The 18346-nt window shown below is 39.8% G+C and overlaps 1 protein-coding gene across 1 annotated transcript; it reads right to left on the reverse strand.

The window, feature by feature from the left end:
* Positions 1 to 241: 241 nt before the first annotated feature.
* LOC122028695 (indole-3-pyruvate monooxygenase YUCCA2-like) lies at positions 242 to 3867 on the reverse strand. The gene is made up of 8 exons (XM_042587580.1): positions 3815 to 3867; positions 2786 to 3425; positions 2189 to 2358; positions 1829 to 1904; positions 1612 to 1753; positions 1408 to 1477; positions 1069 to 1260; positions 242 to 741 (listed from the first exon to the last, which is right to left on the reverse strand). The coding sequence occupies exons 1-4, from the start codon at positions 3865 to 3867 to the stop codon at positions 1853 to 1855; spliced, it is 915 nt and encodes a 304-aa protein (XP_042443514.1). The 3' UTR covers positions 242 to 741; positions 1069 to 1260; positions 1408 to 1477; positions 1612 to 1753; positions 1829 to 1852.
* Between the last annotated feature and the right edge of the window lie 14479 nt (positions 3868 to 18346).

An 18346-nucleotide genomic window follows, 5' to 3' on the forward strand; every position in this document is an offset into this window, starting at 1 on the left:
TCGACCGATGTCTATGAAGCCGATGTTAAAAGTCTGCCATTTTAGACATCGGGTTAAAACCGGTGTAGTATCACTTAACGACACCGGTTTTACAGCGGTGGAAAACCGATGTAATATTAGTTAATAACACCGGTTTTACAGCGGTGGAAAACCGATGTAATATGTATATTTTTTCACAAATTTGATTTCCGAAATCATGAAAAATCGACAATAACAAAAAAAAAACACAAATATTCACAAATTATACAAATATTCTTCATTCAATAATATCCATAAAATACACAAATATTAACAAATTATATAAATAATCTTCTTAGAACAATATCCATAAAATACCTAAACATTCTTTTTACATCAAAACTAGCTAATAGATATACTATCCCTAACCATTAATGGGTACCACACGGAGCAGTAGGCCTCACTTCCTGTCCAGATCCAACAGTCAATCCTTTCCCTAGGTCCCATAGCATAGTTCAGTGGTCGGCTCTGAAGTCCTCAGTGGTAGAAGAGCAAGACCCAACACCTCCGGCATGTCATGCTGCTCTGAGCTCGGGATCTTGGGATCTAGAACTTGAAGAGCTCCGTTCGTCATGTTTACCTTTCTTCTCACTAGCTTGACGACGTCGACGGACTCCCGGGACTCCGGTTGCTCTGCTGGCCTTCCGGTGATGAGCTCCAGCAAGACGACTCCGAAGCTGTACACATCCATTTGTTCTGTTGGTTTCTTGATGTATCCATATTCTGCAAACAAGCAGCCAAAAACCAAGCATAAAATGTTAGTTTTCCAGCCACCTTCCATAAAACTGTGTGCTGAAGGAGTAAATTAGCTATACCATCTGAATAACTAAAGCATGATGAAGCAAAATGGAGTTCAGCAAAGCTATATTCTTTTAGCATTATTACCAAGATAGTCAAATTTTGGCATCACAGAGTAAGCATTCATATACATCTGACTTGAAGATGAACCAAGAGGCTAGCATGAATACCAAAGGATGTCAAAAGACTATCAATGACAACAAAGGCTTGTAGAGTAACCCAACAGATTTGTCTTGTAAAGAGCATCTCTACCTGCATGGATGTTGTATGGCATGAATAGCATGGCCATTTGCAAAATTCAAACTTTTGTCCAGATATGGAACTTCTTCAAGCTTGACAAATACAACCCGGTATTCAGGAATGGCAGCTATATAAGGAGTAGATGCACCTGTCTCATTTTCATCTTGAAGTAACTTATCCAACTCCGGCCAAAGAAGCTCCCTCCTGAAAGTACAGTTGATATTTCATATTCCACACAAGAGTAATGAGATAATGATGGGCAAAAGAGAAAAAAAATAGAAAACTAAAAAATAGCAGTAGCCGACATTGAAATTTGGATGGCATGCATAAAAGTTTGCTGATACTACATACCATGCAGAGAAGTCATCCTCAATACCTTGATCATCATCTCCCAACCCCACTTGGACAATGTGCTTGGCGCCTATGCAGAGGAAAAAAAATATAGAAGAATATCCAAGTACGAATGATGCTTAAATTCATTAAACACATCTACAAACTTGCACATGACTACTACATTACAGTTGTATGTATGAAACTCACAGATAACATGTCTACCTGATGCAGACGTTGCATAAGAGTCATTCTTAGATAAAGCAATACAAGCAGTTGCTTCTTCTGGATTGTTATCACTCCTTTCATTGGTCATAAGAATACCATTTGGTGGCTGACGGAGCTGAGGAGCAATAGATGCAGTTGACTGAACAAGCAAAGCAAACAATCAGCACTAGGATTATAGCAAATAGATAATTTCTTACAACTGTTTCTTTCTGACCTTGCCCGATGGATTTCGTTCATCTCACGACCACTGCCAGAGTTTATGCACTGCATTGGAACTAAGTGCTAGTAAACTGCATCCAGAAGAAAAACACAATGTTTTCGCAACGAGGTTAACATGTGAAAATCAAAACCATCAGCCACATATCAAATTGAAATCAGCAACTTTAATGTGCTAAATAATGATGATGGTTCTTGTTCCATATAAATTATGATAGACACATGACTTAAATGAGAAAACTAACTACATATCAAGATAGAACCTATAAACAGAAGGATACAAGCACCTAAATCAAAACTAAAGGAAAATAAACACAAACATTTTTTCCCATATGAATTGGTAGTAAACTCGTCATACCCTCTGTTAAGTTTGGATGCCGACATCAATTGTAGTGATCTATTAATGTCCTCAATCATCCCATCAGCAATTGGAGTGCCACACTCTGCCATTGACCTCACTGAACAAATAGAATCTTCCATGTTTTCAGTGTGTAAGCTTACTTCATGAATTTTCTTCCTAACCTTGTCCTGAAATATGGAAGATCATGAATTTACCATAAGGCAAATGGTTGAGATATCTCAAACCCAAAAGAAGTATACAATAAATTGATCAAATTTATGAACAGAATGAGTATTCCATCACTACAATTCAACATGAAAAAGTAACGCAGTAGTTACATCTTAATAGGTCATCGATTCCATGGCAGTCCAACAAAAGATAGTTTAGGGATTGTAAAGCAATGAACTTCTCTTCCGGTCGTGATTCAAAAAAGTGAAATTTGAAGTAAAGTGATGAATCAATCTCTACAGTAAATTGATCAAATTTTCAAACAGTGCGGAAGCGCATTGTTGTCGCAGAGATCCAAACAGACCGAGTCTCGGACGACGATGGTGGGAAGCGCATCCGCCCAATCAATTAATCTCTTCCGTTCTGAGGAAGAAAAGTTGCACTGACCGAGTCTCGGACGACGATGGTGGGAAGCGCATTGTTGTCGCAGAGATCCAAACAGACTTCCATGCCGGAGTTTCCGCAGCCGACGACGAGCACTCGTTGTCCCCTGTACGAGTCGCCGCTCTTGTACGAGCTGGTGTGAGCCACTGTACCGCGGAAGCCCGCGGCGCCCTCTAAGTCGGGCACCACGGCCTCGGCGTTCTCCCCGGTGGCCACCACCAGCCACCGCGAGAAGTACTCTCTGCCCCCCTCCGACGTGCGCACCCGCCACAGCCCCACCGCGGTGTCGTACCGGGCCTCGACGACCGTCTGGTGGAAGCGCGGGCGCACGTCGAAGGCGCCGGCGTAGGCCTCGAGGTAGCTGACGAACTGCCTCCTGTCGGGGTACTTGGGGAAGCCGGCCGGGAAGGGCATCTGCGGCAGCTCGCAGAACTGCTTCGGCAGGTGGAGGCGCAGGCGGTCGTAGGTCTTGAGCTGCCACAGCGAGGCGATGCAGCCGGCGCGCTCGAGGACGACGCTGGGGATGCCTCTCTCCTTCAGGCAGGCAGCGACCCTGGAGCGAGATGACCGCTGGGTGGCGGAGGACGCGGCCAAAGCTGCTGCTACTTCCGCAAGGTGGAGGGAAAATGTCAAGTGGCTCGAACTGCAGCCGGCAGTCTATTAATTTTAGGTTTAGGTTATCGCGAGAGAGGTGGTCGCGCGGAGGAAGGGGCGGGATAAAGATTTAGGTTTGGAGGGAATTCACAGTGTGCAGATTTTGACTTGTGGGGAAAATTAAAATATTTTATTTGGGTTCATTAACATCGGATTTTAAAAACCGATGATAAAATCGGTGTCTATTAACGAAAAAAAGGAAGCTCATAGACATCGCCTAAAAAACCGATGTCTATGAGCTAAAATCTGCGCTCATAGACATCGATTTTTAGAAAAACCGGTGTAAAATACTCAAAGACATCGGTTTTAGCCTAAAACCGTTGTTGTTCCACTGATGTCTATGAGCGATTTTGTTGTAGTGTTTTGTTTTCGCAATACTTGATTTTGTTTGGTGTTCGGTTATTCGTGAACACAATTTGTTCTATCATCATGAGTGGTCGCACAAAAGATTCGCTTCAATCGATCAGTGTTTGATTGGATGGAAAAAATTATTCGTATTGAGGATATGTTATGAAAAATTTTCTGCGAGGAAAATCTATGTGGGGATATGTTTCAGGTGTGCGAGTTCAACCTACAGACATTAATGCTGATGATTATGCAAAGTCGTTGGATGTTTGGGAGATCGATAATGCGAAGATTATTACATGGATCAATAATTTTGTTTCACACTCCATTGGTGCTCAGTTGGCCAAGTATGAGATAGCCAAAGAGGTTTGGGATCATCTGACAAGATTATACACGCAGTCTAACTTTACCAAATAATATCAATTAGAAGCAGATATACATGCAATTTGGCAGCATGATATGAAGATCCAAGATTTTTATTTTGTCATATCAGAACTATGGGACCAGTTAGCACTTATAGAATCCTTAGAATTGGCAGCATTCCCAGCTTATGTCACTCGTAGAGAAGAGCAACGTCTAGTCCAATTCTTGATGGCTCTTCATAATGACTTTGAAGGATTGCGTGGAACAATTTTGCATCATAGTCCTCTCCCTTCTGTTGATTCAGTAGTACATGAATTGCTAGCTGAGGAGATTCGTCTTAAGTCTCAAGTTGATAAGAGGAATGTTGCACAATCTACACCATCTGTTTTTGTAGCACCACAGTGGTCTATGCCACATAATCAAAGTAGGTCGACTTTGAAGGTTTCTAGTGATGAGTGTGTTTATTGCAAAGAAAAAGGACATTGAAAGTCTCAATGACCACTATTGTTGAACAAAGGTAAATTACCGTAGCAGCAAAAACGTCAACCACAACAGTCACCAAATAGACTATCTCAATCTAGTAATGCAATGGTTGCCCCCTCTTTAGATCCTTATATGCTTGAGCAGTTTCAACAATTCCTTACTTCACAGCCCTCTGCCATGTCTGCTTCTTCTCATATAAGTTTGTCATCCTCCGGCACATCAGGTATATCTTTCTCTTTATGGATCTTAGATTCTGGAGCCTCTCATCATATGTCACCTAACTTATCATCTTTTATCTCCTTATTTTCTAATTCATCTTTATCATTTATGACTGCTGATGGTACTCCAATGTCATTATTAAGTGTTGGTTCTGTTATTACAACTTGCTTGTCTCTTCCTGATGTCTATTATATTCCTAATCTTACACTTAATCTTGTTTCTGTTAGTTAATTGTCTAAGTCTGAATATTTAATATCTTTTTCTTCGTCCAATTGTTATGTGCAGGGCCCACGATCTCAGAAGGTGATTGGGATAAGTCGTAAGCAATGGGGACTCGATGTCTTGGATAAGCTTCAAGTACTAGATGTTGCAGCTTCTAGTGTTGATTTGTCATCTTTCCGATTGAGTCGTTCTTCTTCTAATTTTTACTTGTGACATACTCGTCTAGGTCATGTTTCAGTCTCTCTTTTACAATTTCTAGCTTGATTCAAAAAAAAAAATTCCATATCTGCAAGCAACCAACGTAGCCAAACAATCTCACAGAGTAGTGGTAGCCATGGCACGATACTCAGGTTCTGTAGAGGATTTCGAAATAACATCTTACTTCTTACTTTTCCGGGAGATAAGAGAATTTCCAAGAAAAATATAGAAGCCGGTGGTCGACTTACGATTAGTAAGATCACCCGCCCAATCAATATCAGAGTATGCACAGAGCTCTAATGAGGAAGTAGAAGGGAATAAGAGAATTTGAAACTGAGTTCCCCGAAGATATCGAAGAATGTGAAGAACAACAACCCAATAAACTATGGTGGGTGCAGTGACAAACTGACTAACCACATGTATAGCATACGCAATATCATGACGAGTCACAATGAGATAAACCAAGCTTCCCACAACTGTACGATAGAGGTTAGGATCTATCAAAGGAGAACCATCTGATGGAGAGTACCTAGCATTAGTCTCAAGGGGAGTATCAACTACCCTGTTGTCAGTGAAACGTGCACGCTCAAATAGATCAGCTATGTACTTTGACTGAGATAAGAGATAACCTTTAGGTGAAGAGACGATCTCAATCCCTAGAAAATAGCACAGTAAACTCAATTCTTTCATAGCGAAACAACGAACTAATTCAAACTTCAAAGACTCAATTCCATCAAAATCATCACCAGTAATTATCATATCATCCACATATAAGATAAAAGTATACGATCTGCATGGGTGCACTTGACAAATAAAGTTGAATCATGATTACTAGGATGAAAACCAAGCGAGGTGACCACTGTGGAGAACTTGTCAAACCAAGCACGTGGTGCTTGTTTGAGTCCATAGAGAGCTTTGCGAAGCCTACAAACTTCACCAGATCGGTGATTAATTCTAGGAGGAGATACCATATACACTTCTTCTTGAAGATCATCATTCAATAAAGTATTTTTGACATCCATTTGAGATATCTTCCATTGACGAACATAGGCAACAACAATTAACATACAAATAGTGGTTATTTTAGTAACAGGGGCAAAAGTTTCCTCATAATCCATGTGATACTCCTGAGAGTAACCTTTAGCAACAAGATGAGCTTTGTACCGTTCGATAGAACCATCAGATTTAGTTTTGATCTTATAGACCTAACGAGAACCAATGACACATTTCCCTGGTGACAGAGGTACCAAATCCCAAGTATGGGGATGATGCAGAGCAGTTAATTCCTCGTCCATAGCAATCTACCAAAAAGGATTGCCAACCGCTTATCTATAGGACAAAGGCTTAGAAAGATGATGAATAGAGGCAACAAAAGAGGCAAAGGAAGTAGAATAACAATAATAAGCAAAATCAGGTAGTTTAGTAGACTTACGAGGACGTGTAGACTGACGAATAGGATTGTTCGCAATCTCTGGAGGTGAAGGAACAATTGTAGGAGGGGAAGGTGGAGGTGGAGGAGATGTCTCAATAATACCAGATTTAGTGAAGCCATCATATGGAAGAGTAGCCGTGGGGGAGGCTTCCTCGATGTAGGTACTGAAGGGATCAATGCGAATAAGATCTGCATGAGTCATGTCATGTGATATAAGAGGTATGGAGAAGAAAGGAATATGCTCAAGCAACACAACATGACGAAAGACATATAATTTTTGCTAACTAGATCAAAACAACGATATCTCTTTTAACCAACACCATAACCAAGGAAGACACACAAAATAGACTTCTTAGAGGATAACTTATCATGATCAACATGTGGTCGGAGAACAAAATAGGTATAACAAAAAACACGTAAAGAGGAATAATCATGAGCATGACCATATAGTTTTTGAAAAGGAGACAAACCTGAATTGTGAGAAGTTGGAATCCTATTAATTACATGAGTAGTAGTAAGAACTACTTCTCTAAAAAAAATACTAGGAACATCTGCAAACAATAAGAATGAACAGGCTGTCTTAACAAGATGTCTATGTTTTTTCTCTACAACCCCATTCTGTTCAGGTGTTTGATCGACACAAGATTTGATGTATAGTACTTTCTAATGCAAGTAAATGAGAAAAATTATTGGAAGTGTATTCGCCCCTCAAATCATAATGAAACACTTGATAACTGCTGAATGTTGAGTTTTGACAAGATCTTTAAAGTTATTGAAAATGGTAAGATAATCAAATCTATGTTTCATAAGATAAACCCAAGTATAGTGAGTGCAATCATTAATAAAAAAATATAATATCTTGATCCCCCTTTTGTAGTAATAGGAGAAGACCCCCACACATTAGAATGAACAAGATCAAAAGGATTAGGAGAAAAAGATAGACTTTTATTAAAAGATAATGCAGAAAATTTTGCTAGTTTACAACCACTACAATCTGAAATATCATGACTTTTTAAAGTTCCTAATACTCTAGACGAAGCTAAAAATTGTAAACGAGAGGCTAAAACATGACCTAGACGAGTATGCCACAAGTAAAAATCAGAAGAAGAAAGACTCAATCGAAAAGATGACAAATCAACACTAGAAGCTGTAACATCTGGTACTTAAAGCTTAACCAAGACATAGAGTCCCCCTTGCCTACGACCTATCCCAATCACCTTCTGAGATCGCGGGTCCTGCACATAACAATTGGACGAAGAAAAAGATATTAAATATCTAGATTTTGACAATTGACTAACAGAAACAAGATTAAGTGTAAGATTAGGAATATAATAGACATCAGGAGAGACAAGCAAGTTGTAACAACAGAACCAACACATAATAATGACATTAGAGTACCATCAGCCGTCATAACTAATAAAGATGAATTAGAAGATAAGGAGATCAAAGATAATAAGTTAGGTGACATATGATGAGAGGCTCCAGAATCTAAGATCTTATTCGTCGGTCTACACGTTCTCGTAAGTCTATTAAACTATCTGATTCTGCTTATTCTTGTTATTCTACTTCCTTTGCCTCTTTTGTTGCCTCTATTCATCATCTTTCTGAGCTTTTGTCCTATAGAGAAGTTGTTGGTAATCCTCTTTGGCAGATTGTATGGACGAGGAATTAACTACTCTGTATTATACTCATACTTGGGATTTGATACCTCTGCCACCAGGGAAATGTGTCATTGGTTCTCGTTGGATCTATAAGATCAAAACTAAATCTGATGGTTCTATCGAACGGTACAAAGCTTGTCTTGTTGCTAAAGGTTACTCTCAGGAGTATGACATGGATTATGAGGAAACTTTTGCCCCTATTGCTAAAATGACCACTGTTTGTATGTTAATTGTTGTTGTCTATGTTCGTCAATGGAAGATATCTCAGATGAATGTCAAAAATGCTTTCTTGAATGGTGGTCTTCAAGAAGAAGTGTATATAGTGCCTCCTCCTGGAGTTACTCACCAATCTGGTGAAGTTTGCAGGCTTCGCAAAGCTCTCTATGGACTCAGACAAGCACCGCATGCTTGGTTTGACAAGTGTTAGGATCTCTTCGTATGGCTAGAGAGGGGGGGTGTGAATAGCCGAACTCAATTGCTCGCGTTTCTTTCTACAAACTAGGGTTAGCGCAGCGGAAACTAAATGCAGAAAGAAAACAGGAGAAGAAATCAAACCTCTACGCAAGGATGTAACGAGGTTCGGAGATGAAACTCCTACTCCTCGGCGTGTCCGTAAGGTGGACGAAGCCTATCAATCCGTCGGTGGATGAGTCCCCGAAAAATCGGCTAAATCAAACTCCTTGTGGGTGGAGAAACCTCGCCACAATCACTTGCAACAACAAGCTAAGAGTACAAGAGAATAGCAAGAACAAAATACAACAGGAATGTAAACACAGTAGCTTGCCTTCTCGTCGACTGGGGTCCCGGATGAAGTAGCAACTTCACGGACAGATGCAACAAGCAACTCAGCAGCAGCTGATCCAGTCGTGGAATGAAGCTCACGCGAAGCGTCGACAAGGAGGAGCTCAACAAAGCTCAAACAGGGGAAGGAAGAAGAAGAAGATAGTCCCACCCCTTTATACCGCGAAGAAGGCGGTGAAGAAACTAGCCGTTGCATCGCGGCAACTAGAACCCGATCGAAACCGATCGCCTAAGCGCATAAACTTTTGTTTGTCACCCGATCGACGATCAGGTGTCGCGATCAAGCCCGATCGGTCGGCACCGATCCACGCTTTCTTCGCGAGTTGCGTTGCCTCGATCGGTCTCTGATCGATACGATGAGCCATCGATTCGATCGGTCACCGGACCGATCGAGGGAAGATCTGAACTTCTCAGCCCTAGACCTAAGGCTTCCACACCAACATTCGGTCAACCTTGACTGTTGGTACATCATTCTAGCATCCGGTCACTCCCTGACCTGCTAGCACTTCCCGCTACTTTTGACCCACTTAGACTTCTCCACACCGGATGTCCGATCACCCTTGATCCATCCGGATTTTTCTTGCCGGCTACTCACCGGGACTTTCCACACCGCCTAACATCCCGGTTAGGACTTTCTCACTGCCTCACTCCAGACTTTCCAACCGCCTAACATCCAGCTAGGACTTTCCCATCGCTAACATCCGCTTAGGACTTTTCCACCGCAGGCTTCACTCACGGGACTTTCCCTCGTGCCAAGCTCCTGCTTGGACTTCTGCCAAGTCTCCATACTTGGACTTTTCAAGTCTCCATACTTGGACTTTTCCACAAGTCTCCATACTTGGACTTTTCCCCTGCCAAGTCTCCATACTTGGACTTTTCACGCGCTCCCTGCTTGGACTTTTCCATGCAAGTCTCCATACTTGGACTTTTCGAGTGCCAAGCTCCCTGCTTGACTCCAAGTCTCCATACTTGGACTTTTTCGAATCAGTCAACCAGTCAACCTTGACCTACGGTTTGCCAATAATCTCCCAAACATCTATTCTTGTCCCATATCAAGAATACAACTCTTCCACGAGTGTCAAACATCAAAATACAACTCAACTAGGTCAACCTTGACCTAAGGTTGCAATAATCTTCCTAAGTCAAACATCAAAATACAACTCGAGTCAGGTCAACTCGAGTCAGGTCAACCAGGTCAACCTTGACCTAAGGTTGCACCAACAATCTCCCCCTTTTTGATATTTGACAAAACCCATAATCAAGTTAGGTTAACCCGATAACCTAACTTAGGTTTTCAACCATCTTCCAATGTCCAATGTTCTTTCCTTGAACATTCTCTGGACATTCTCCCCTTAGGTTAACCCGATAACCTAACTTGGGTTCTCCAATAATTCTCCCCCTTTTTGACACACATCAAAAAGAATTCCAATGTTCTTTTCTTGAACATTCCTTGACATTCTTTCCCTAGCTTAGGTTAACCCGATAACCTAACTTGGGTTCTCCAATAATTCTCCAATGAACACTCTCCCCTTTTTGACACACATCAAAAAGGAAAAAAGGGTATCAAGGTCAAGAGTTTCTTCCTAATGAAAGTCCCATACATTTCATTGAAACTCTTAATTTCCCCCTTGATACTAAACTCAACAATCAGCTTAGTGATAATCCCATATCACTAATCCTCAAAAGTCTTAAGGAGTAAAAACTCCCCCTAACAGTCAACTCCCCCTTGACAATTAGGTAAAACTCCCCCTAAAGGTTAACTCCCCCTTGACCATTGCACCAACAATGTCTTTGTGAGTTCCAAACCTTTAGAAATCCACAAAACCCAACTTCCAGCTGAAATTTCAGACCAACAGCTGAAAATCAGAAACTGGCACGCTCTGATCGGTCCCCAGACCGATCAGGTCCCCGGACCGATCACGCTCTCTGGTTCTTACTGGATCGGTCTGCAGACCGATCCATGCTTCACTGGATCGGTCCACAGACCGATCAGGACTTACCTGGATCGGTCCCCAGACCGATCCAGACTCTGATAGGCAGATTTCTGAAATTTCCTTCCCGAAATTCAGAAACTCCTAGAAAATTCCAGAAAATTCAAAAAATTGTGAAATTTTGAGGATACATTCCTCATAACATATACTATCATGGAAAAATAGTTTTCTATGAAAATAACTTCTATTTTTCAATCTTGATACAAAGTTCAAAAACTTTGAAATAGTTCAAGTTTAACTCAACTTTGTATCACAATGTTCAATGATGAATGCTATCACTAGGAAAGCTTCATCAAGGTTTTTCAAATCAATTTTAAAATGCTTTTAAAACCATTTGAATTTAGGACCATAATCTTAGGGCTAGATGTACATGACTTGTACACAAGCTTTCCCTATGATCCTTAATTTCTTGAATTAGGGTCATCTAGGTACAAGGACAATGCACCTTGATCCTAACTCATGATCCTAATATCTCACACACATCTAAGGTGTATCAAACCACATTCAAGTCAATTTGATGTGAGATATGGGTTAAGGTCAACTTAGGATAAGTTCTCATGCATTTTCTAAACACCAATTTGATCTCAATATCAAATTATATGTTTGTCCTCAAATCAATTTCATTGATTATAATGCAAGAGATGATGACATGGCATATAATGATATCATAAGTAAAAACATGTGCCAATGTCATGATGTCATGGCATAAAGTTTGAAAACTTAAATAAAGCATGACATATAAACTAGCCTAAGCATTATCATGACATTTCAAATGATAATAAAATAAATATGATGTCATGGCATGGCATATGGCAACCAATCATGGCAAGTTAGCACAAATAAAATACCTAAATTCCCTATCTAAGTATCCTTAGCCTTAGCTAACTTAAAATCTAACCCTAGATTGCACATATATCCCTAAGAGAAAACCAAAATCCCAATTATGGTATTTCTCTAGGTTTTCTTAAATTGTGCCAAATAAGATTAAAATCGATATTTTTCAAATATGGCACAATTTACTCTTCAAGGAGTAAATAATAATTCTTTTTCATTTTCAAAGGTTATCAAAACCTTGAAAATGCTCCTTGAGTGTCAATTTCCTCAAAGTTGGGTTAACTACCCTTCTAATTGGAGTTGACACTCTCTAAGCCATCTATGGGATAGAGAAGATGCTCCTAGGAACCCAATATCTATGTGAGTTCATTGGGTTCACTAAATATTCACTAGGGATGACTTCCCTAGCAACCCTCCTAATGACCCTCCTAGGCTTTGAAGCCTTGGTCATTTGGGACTCATCAAGATCAACTCTAGGGGTGACTCCCCTTGTGACCTTGGTGGTCTTCCTAGCCCTAGGTTTTGTTCCATAATCGAATGGAACATCATGATAGGTGGGCTTGACCACTTGGGACTTAGGTTTGTGACCCATACCTTTCTTGTCCTTGGACATTGGTTTTTGACCCTTAAACCCTAGAGATGACTTCTCCAAGTTCTTAAGAGCCTTTTCCAAAGTATCAAGTCTTGACCTCAAGACTTGATTCTCCTTCTCTAATACCTCAAGTTTTAATTTGTCATTGTTCTTTGAGGCATTCCTAGGCATATGTCTAGTTGATTTGGGATTCCTACCTAGGTTTTCCTTAGCCTTAGATGAGTTAATTCTATGGTTGGCTTTCCTAGTGTTATCCTTATCTAGGCTTACATGTTTGGCTCCTAAGCACATGTATTGATTCCTAAGGTTATCATGCTTGTTATTATCGACAAGTGCAATAAAATTCCTAGCATGCATTTTATTAGAATTGCAAAAATGAACCTTAGAGGTTACCTTAGGGTTTGCCTTAGCTCCCCCTATCGATGTGCCCGGTCTCTTGCCCTTGTGAGGTTGCCTCCCCCTCGGACAATGGCTCCTATATTGTCCCCTTTGCTTGCATTGGAAGCACACGATGTGCTCCTTGCCCTTGCGTTTCGGGACTCCGGCTTCCTTGACCTTTGGCCCCGGTAGAGTCTTTCTTACCCTCTTCGGACACTTACTCTTGTAATGTCCATGTTCCCTACACTCAAAGCACATAATGTGTAATTTAATTGAACTTAAATTGCTTGAGTTACCTAAGGTTGAGGGTGGATGCGAGCTCTCTTCTTCATCCCTTTAGGAGGTAGAAGCTTCTTCTTCTTGCTCCGAACTTGAAGAAGAACTCTCCTCCTCTTCGTCCTTAGATGTTGAGTAACCCTCAACTTCTAATTCCTCTCCTCCATGATGTGAGCTACTTGATGACTCACTTGTCTCCTCTTCATGATTTGAAGTGGAGCTCTCCTCATGGTACTTGGCCAAGTTATCCCATAATTCCTTGGCATTGTTGTAACCTATCTTACACAAGATGTTAGTAGGCAATGAAAATTCAATTATTCTCGTTACCTCTTCGTTGATTTCGGATTTGTGAATTTGTTCTCTGGTCCACTCCTTCTTCTCAAGAGGTTTTCCTTCCTTATCCACCGGAGGAGTAAAACCTTCTTGTACACAAAACCAATTCATTATGTTAGTCATAAGAAAGTACTTCATCCTTACCTTCCAATAAGTCACCGCATTCGTAGAAGGGTGGAATGGTGACATCTTCTCCGAGTAGATCCATCCTCTAGCTCGTGCTCCCCGGGTGTTAATCCGATGCAGAGCAAACCTTTGCTCTGATACCACTTGTTATGATCCTTCGTACGGCTAGAGAGGGGGGTGTGAATAGCCGACCCCAATTGCTCGCGTTTCTTTCTACAATTAGCGGAAACTAAATGCAGAAAGAAAGCAGGAGAAGAAATCAAACCTCTACGCAAGGATGTAACGAGGTTCGGAGATGAAACTCCTACTCCTCGGCGTGTCCGTAAGGTGGACGAAGCCTATCAATCCGTCGGTGGAAAACCGGCTAAATCAAACTCCTTGTGGGTGGAGAAACCTCGCCACAATCACTTGCAACAATAAGCTAAGAGTACAAGAGAATAGCAAGAACAAAATACAACAGGAATGTAAACACGTCTCGTCGACTGGATGAAGTAGCAACTTCACGGATAGATGCAACAAGCAACTCAGCAGCAGCTGAATGAAGCTCACGCGAAGCTTCGACAAGGAGGAGCTCAACAAAGCTCAAGCACAATAGCACGAAGGAAGAAGAAGAAGATAGTCGTGCAGCCGACCCCTTTATACTGCGAAGAAGGCGTGAAGAAACTAGCCGTTGCGTCGCGGCTAGAACTCGATCGGTTTGTTTGTCACCCGGTTCCCGCGACCGATCGGTGTCGCGATCCCACGATCGGTCCACGACCGATCATGCTTGGCGCCCGATCACCGATCCAATGGATCGGTCGGCCGATCCACGGCTTCGCAAGGTTGCGTTGCCTCCTGATCGGTCTCTGATCGATTACAATCGATGAGCCATCGATTCGATTACGATCGGTCACCGGACCGATCAGCCGTATACTGGATCGGTCACCGGACCGATCCAAACTTCGACCCTAGACCTAAGGCTTCCACACCAACATTCGGTCAACCTTGACTGTTGGTACATCATTCCTAGCATCCGGTCACTCCCTTGACATGCTAGCACTTCCCGCTAATTGTCCGGTCAATCCTTTTGACCCACTTAGACTTCTCCACACCGATCAACCTTGATCCATCTGGATTTTCCTGCGGCTTCACTCACGGGACTTTCCACACCGCCTAACATCAGTTAGGACTTTCCCCGGCTTCACTCACGGGACTTTCCAACCGCCTAACATCCTTAGGACTTTCCCATTACCTAACATCCCGTTAGGACTTTTCCACCGCTTCACTCAACAGGACTTTCCTCGTGCCAAGCCTGCTTGGACTTCTCCGTCAAGTCTCCATACTTGGACTTTTCCAAGTCTCCATACTTGGACTTTTCCCAAGTCTCCATACTTGGACTTTTCGCCAAGTCTCCATACTTGGACTTTTCCAAGTCTCCATACTTGGACTTTTCGGTGCCAAGCTCCCTTTTCCGTTGCCAAGTCTCCATACTTGGACTTTTTCCCGAATCAGGTCAACCTTGACCTACGGTTGCACCAATAATCTCCCAAACATCTATTCTTGTCACATATCAAGAATACAACTCTTCCACGAGTGTCAAACATCAAAATACAACTCAACTAGGTCAACCTTGACCTAAGGTTGCACCAACAATCTTCCTAAGTCAAACATCAAAATACAACTCGAGTCAGGTCAACTCGAGTCAGGTCAACCAGGTCAACCTTGACCTAAGGTTGCACCAACAACAAGTTCTCCACAGTGGTCACCTCGCTTGGTTTTCATCCCAGTAATCATGATTCAGCTTTATTTGTCAAGTGCACACGTGCAATCATATACTTTTATCTTATATGTAGATGATATGATAATTACTGGTGATGATTTTGATGGAATTGAGTCTCTGAAGTTTGAATTAGTTCGTTGTTTCGCTATGAAAGAATTGAGTTTACTGTGCTATTTTTTGGGGATTGAGATCGCCTCTTTACCTAAAGGTTATCTCTTGTCTCTGTAAAAGTACATAGCTGATCTATTTGAGCGTGCACGTTTCACTGACAACAGGGTAGTTGATACTCCCCTTGAGACTAATGCTAGGTACTCTCCATCAGATGGTTCTCCTTTTCTAGATCCTAACCTCTATCGTACAGTTGTGGGAAGCTTGGTTTATCTCACCGTGACTCGTCATGATATTACGTATGCTATACATGTGCTTAGTCAGTTTGTCACTGCACCCACCACAGTCCGTTGGGTTACTGTTCTTCGCATTCTTCAGTATCTTCAGGGAACTCAGTTTCAGAGTCTCTTATTCCCTTCTACTTCCTTATTAGAGCTCTGTGCATACTCTGATGCTGATTGGGCGGGTGATCTTACGGATCATGAGTCGACTACTGGCTTCTATATTTTTCTTGGAGATTCTCTTATCTCTTGGAAAAGTAAGAAGCAAGATGTTATTTCGAGATCCTCCACAGAAGTTGAGTATCGTGTAATGACTACCATTACTTGTGAGATTGTTTGGCTACCTTGGTTGCTTGCAGATATGAGAATTTTTCTTTAAAAACCTATTGCTCTTCATTGTGATAATCAGAGTGTCATTCAGATTGCACGCAATACAGTTTTTCATGAGAGAACAAAGCATATTGAGATAGATTGTCATTTCACTCGTCAACATCTACAGATTGACACTATCACATTGCCTTTTGTTCTTTCCTCATTGCAGATAGCTGATATGTTTACCAAGGCTCATTCCGCTTTATGTTTCCGATTTTTATTTGACAAACTCTCAATTCTTCTAACTGTAGCATCGTGAGTTTGAGGGGATGCTAGATTATATAATTAGAATTATTTGTTTAAACGTTGAGGGTAGTTTAGTTTTTTATCTTTTTAATTTAGGGGTTAGGTTTTCTATTAATTCATTATATAAGATTTTGTACTTTTTATTTTTTAATAACTCTTTTTTTAAATTCATCAATAAAGATGACTATTTTTTTTTACATTAATTTCTTAAAAAAATATCTATGATGTATCATTTTAATCGCATGACGTCTTAAACTAGTCGACGAGTCATCACTGTGCTAATTTGCTGGTTGGTTCATGTTTGGGAAAGCAATCTACAACATAATACAACTTCCTGAATTCTTAATAATATTTTTTATTTTTAATAATAATAATTAGATTTCATTCTCTTATAATTTCGCCTATTGCACACAATGCCTTGTCGTTTCATGGGTTGCTGATTAAGAGGTGAAGAAATAATGATATTAATGTTAGGATATATACTAAAAATTTAGTTTTTTTTTTTTTGTATAAATATTTATTTTAAAATAAGAATTACATTAGTCAAATGGCTGCATTTAGTAAAATGCAGTTGTCTATTTAATTTATATTGTAGATAACATGGTGTGTCGTGTCACACAGAAGATCATGTTATCAGTTCCTTATAAATTATAAATAGTAGTTCACAACCAAGATAGATTGGGACAAAACATTAGAATGGTTGTAGTGTAATTTGGTGAAGCTTTGGATGTTTGATGTTAATTCGTGTACCGAAATGCCCTTATCATATATTGCAAGCAAAGAGCTTATTAAGGGACTTTAATGTCTTTGTGCTGACTTTCAACATCAAGATTGATGTTGATGAACAAGGAAAAAGAGATTTAGATTCAACTTGAAGCTTTCACAATTTGAAAGTTTTATCACACGAATATCCAAAAAAAAAAAAAAAAAAAAAAAAACAGAAGCAAGAATCTTCATGTCATTAATAGAGATGGTAGAAATTAAAGATGAAAAGCTTTGAAAAGGAAATGCATCGAGATGGATTAAGTCTTTTTTATTTTTTTTAAATAATAAATTCAGATGATCTCATTGACTGTATGTGGGATGACTGGTCCAACTCTATACAATTTTTTCACCGGTTATCATTTGGAAAAAAATTTTATACAAATACTCCATAGCAAATCGCAGGTATCAAGATGACAATTTAGATACCCTATCTCTATACCATAGCTCCGGAGAAAAAAAAAATATCAATTTTAGAATTTGGTTGTGGTTGATAAATAGTTAAGATTTAATTTCTCTGAAATTTATTAAAATTTCTTTTATATTAAATTTATTTATCTTTTATATTAGTTATTACGAGAGAGAGAGATGCACAATACAATGAGTCGTCTGTTAATTAGATCATTAAGAAGAATGAGAAACAATGTAATAGACTTTAATAATATTTTACATGAAGATTTATTTTATAATGGTCGGATTCAATATTTTACATGGAGATATATTTTAATAGCGGTTGTAGTTAAATAAATTTTAAAGAAATTAATTTTAATCATTAATTAATTATCCACTTTCACCTAAAATACTATAAATGCCCCCATCATACAATCTTTTATACTAATTCTGTATATTGATTAGATCGATATTGATAAAAAAAAATTAATGCTAATAATAATTTAAATTAAATTAAAAAACAAGATTGAATAAAAACAAATTTAAACAAATGAATAAAAATTAACTAAAATATAAAATAGTTCATTTTTAAAAAATTAATAAAAAAATATTTTTTTAAAAAAATTAATTTCGATAATATAATCTATTTAAAAAATAGACATCCCTGTAGGAAAATAACCCATCCCGTCCAAGTTGACTTTTGCCCTGGCTGACAGTAAAGAGCTGTTTGCGAGCATT

Source organism: Zingiber officinale, chromosome 1B (genome assembly GCF_018446385.1).
Source record: "Zingiber officinale cultivar Zhangliang chromosome 1B, Zo_v1.1, whole genome shotgun sequence".
Classification (NCBI taxonomy): domain Eukaryota; kingdom Viridiplantae; phylum Streptophyta; class Magnoliopsida; order Zingiberales; family Zingiberaceae; genus Zingiber; species Zingiber officinale.

Excerpts from the sequence above, each read along its gene's own strand:
- LOC122028695 (XM_042587580.1), bottom strand. The coding sequence starts at position 3,867 with ATGATGATAGAACAAATTGTGTTCACGAATAACCGAACACCAAACAAA. Across the intron at positions 3,426-3,814 it reads CGAACACCAAACAAAATCAA|TTCGAGCCACTTGACATTTT; the intron begins GTATTGCGAAAA and ends TGCCGGCTGCAG. Across the intron at positions 1,905-2,188 it reads GCATCCAAACTTAACAGAGG|TTTACTAGCACTTAGTTCCA; the intron begins GTATGACGAGTT and ends TTCTGGATGCAG.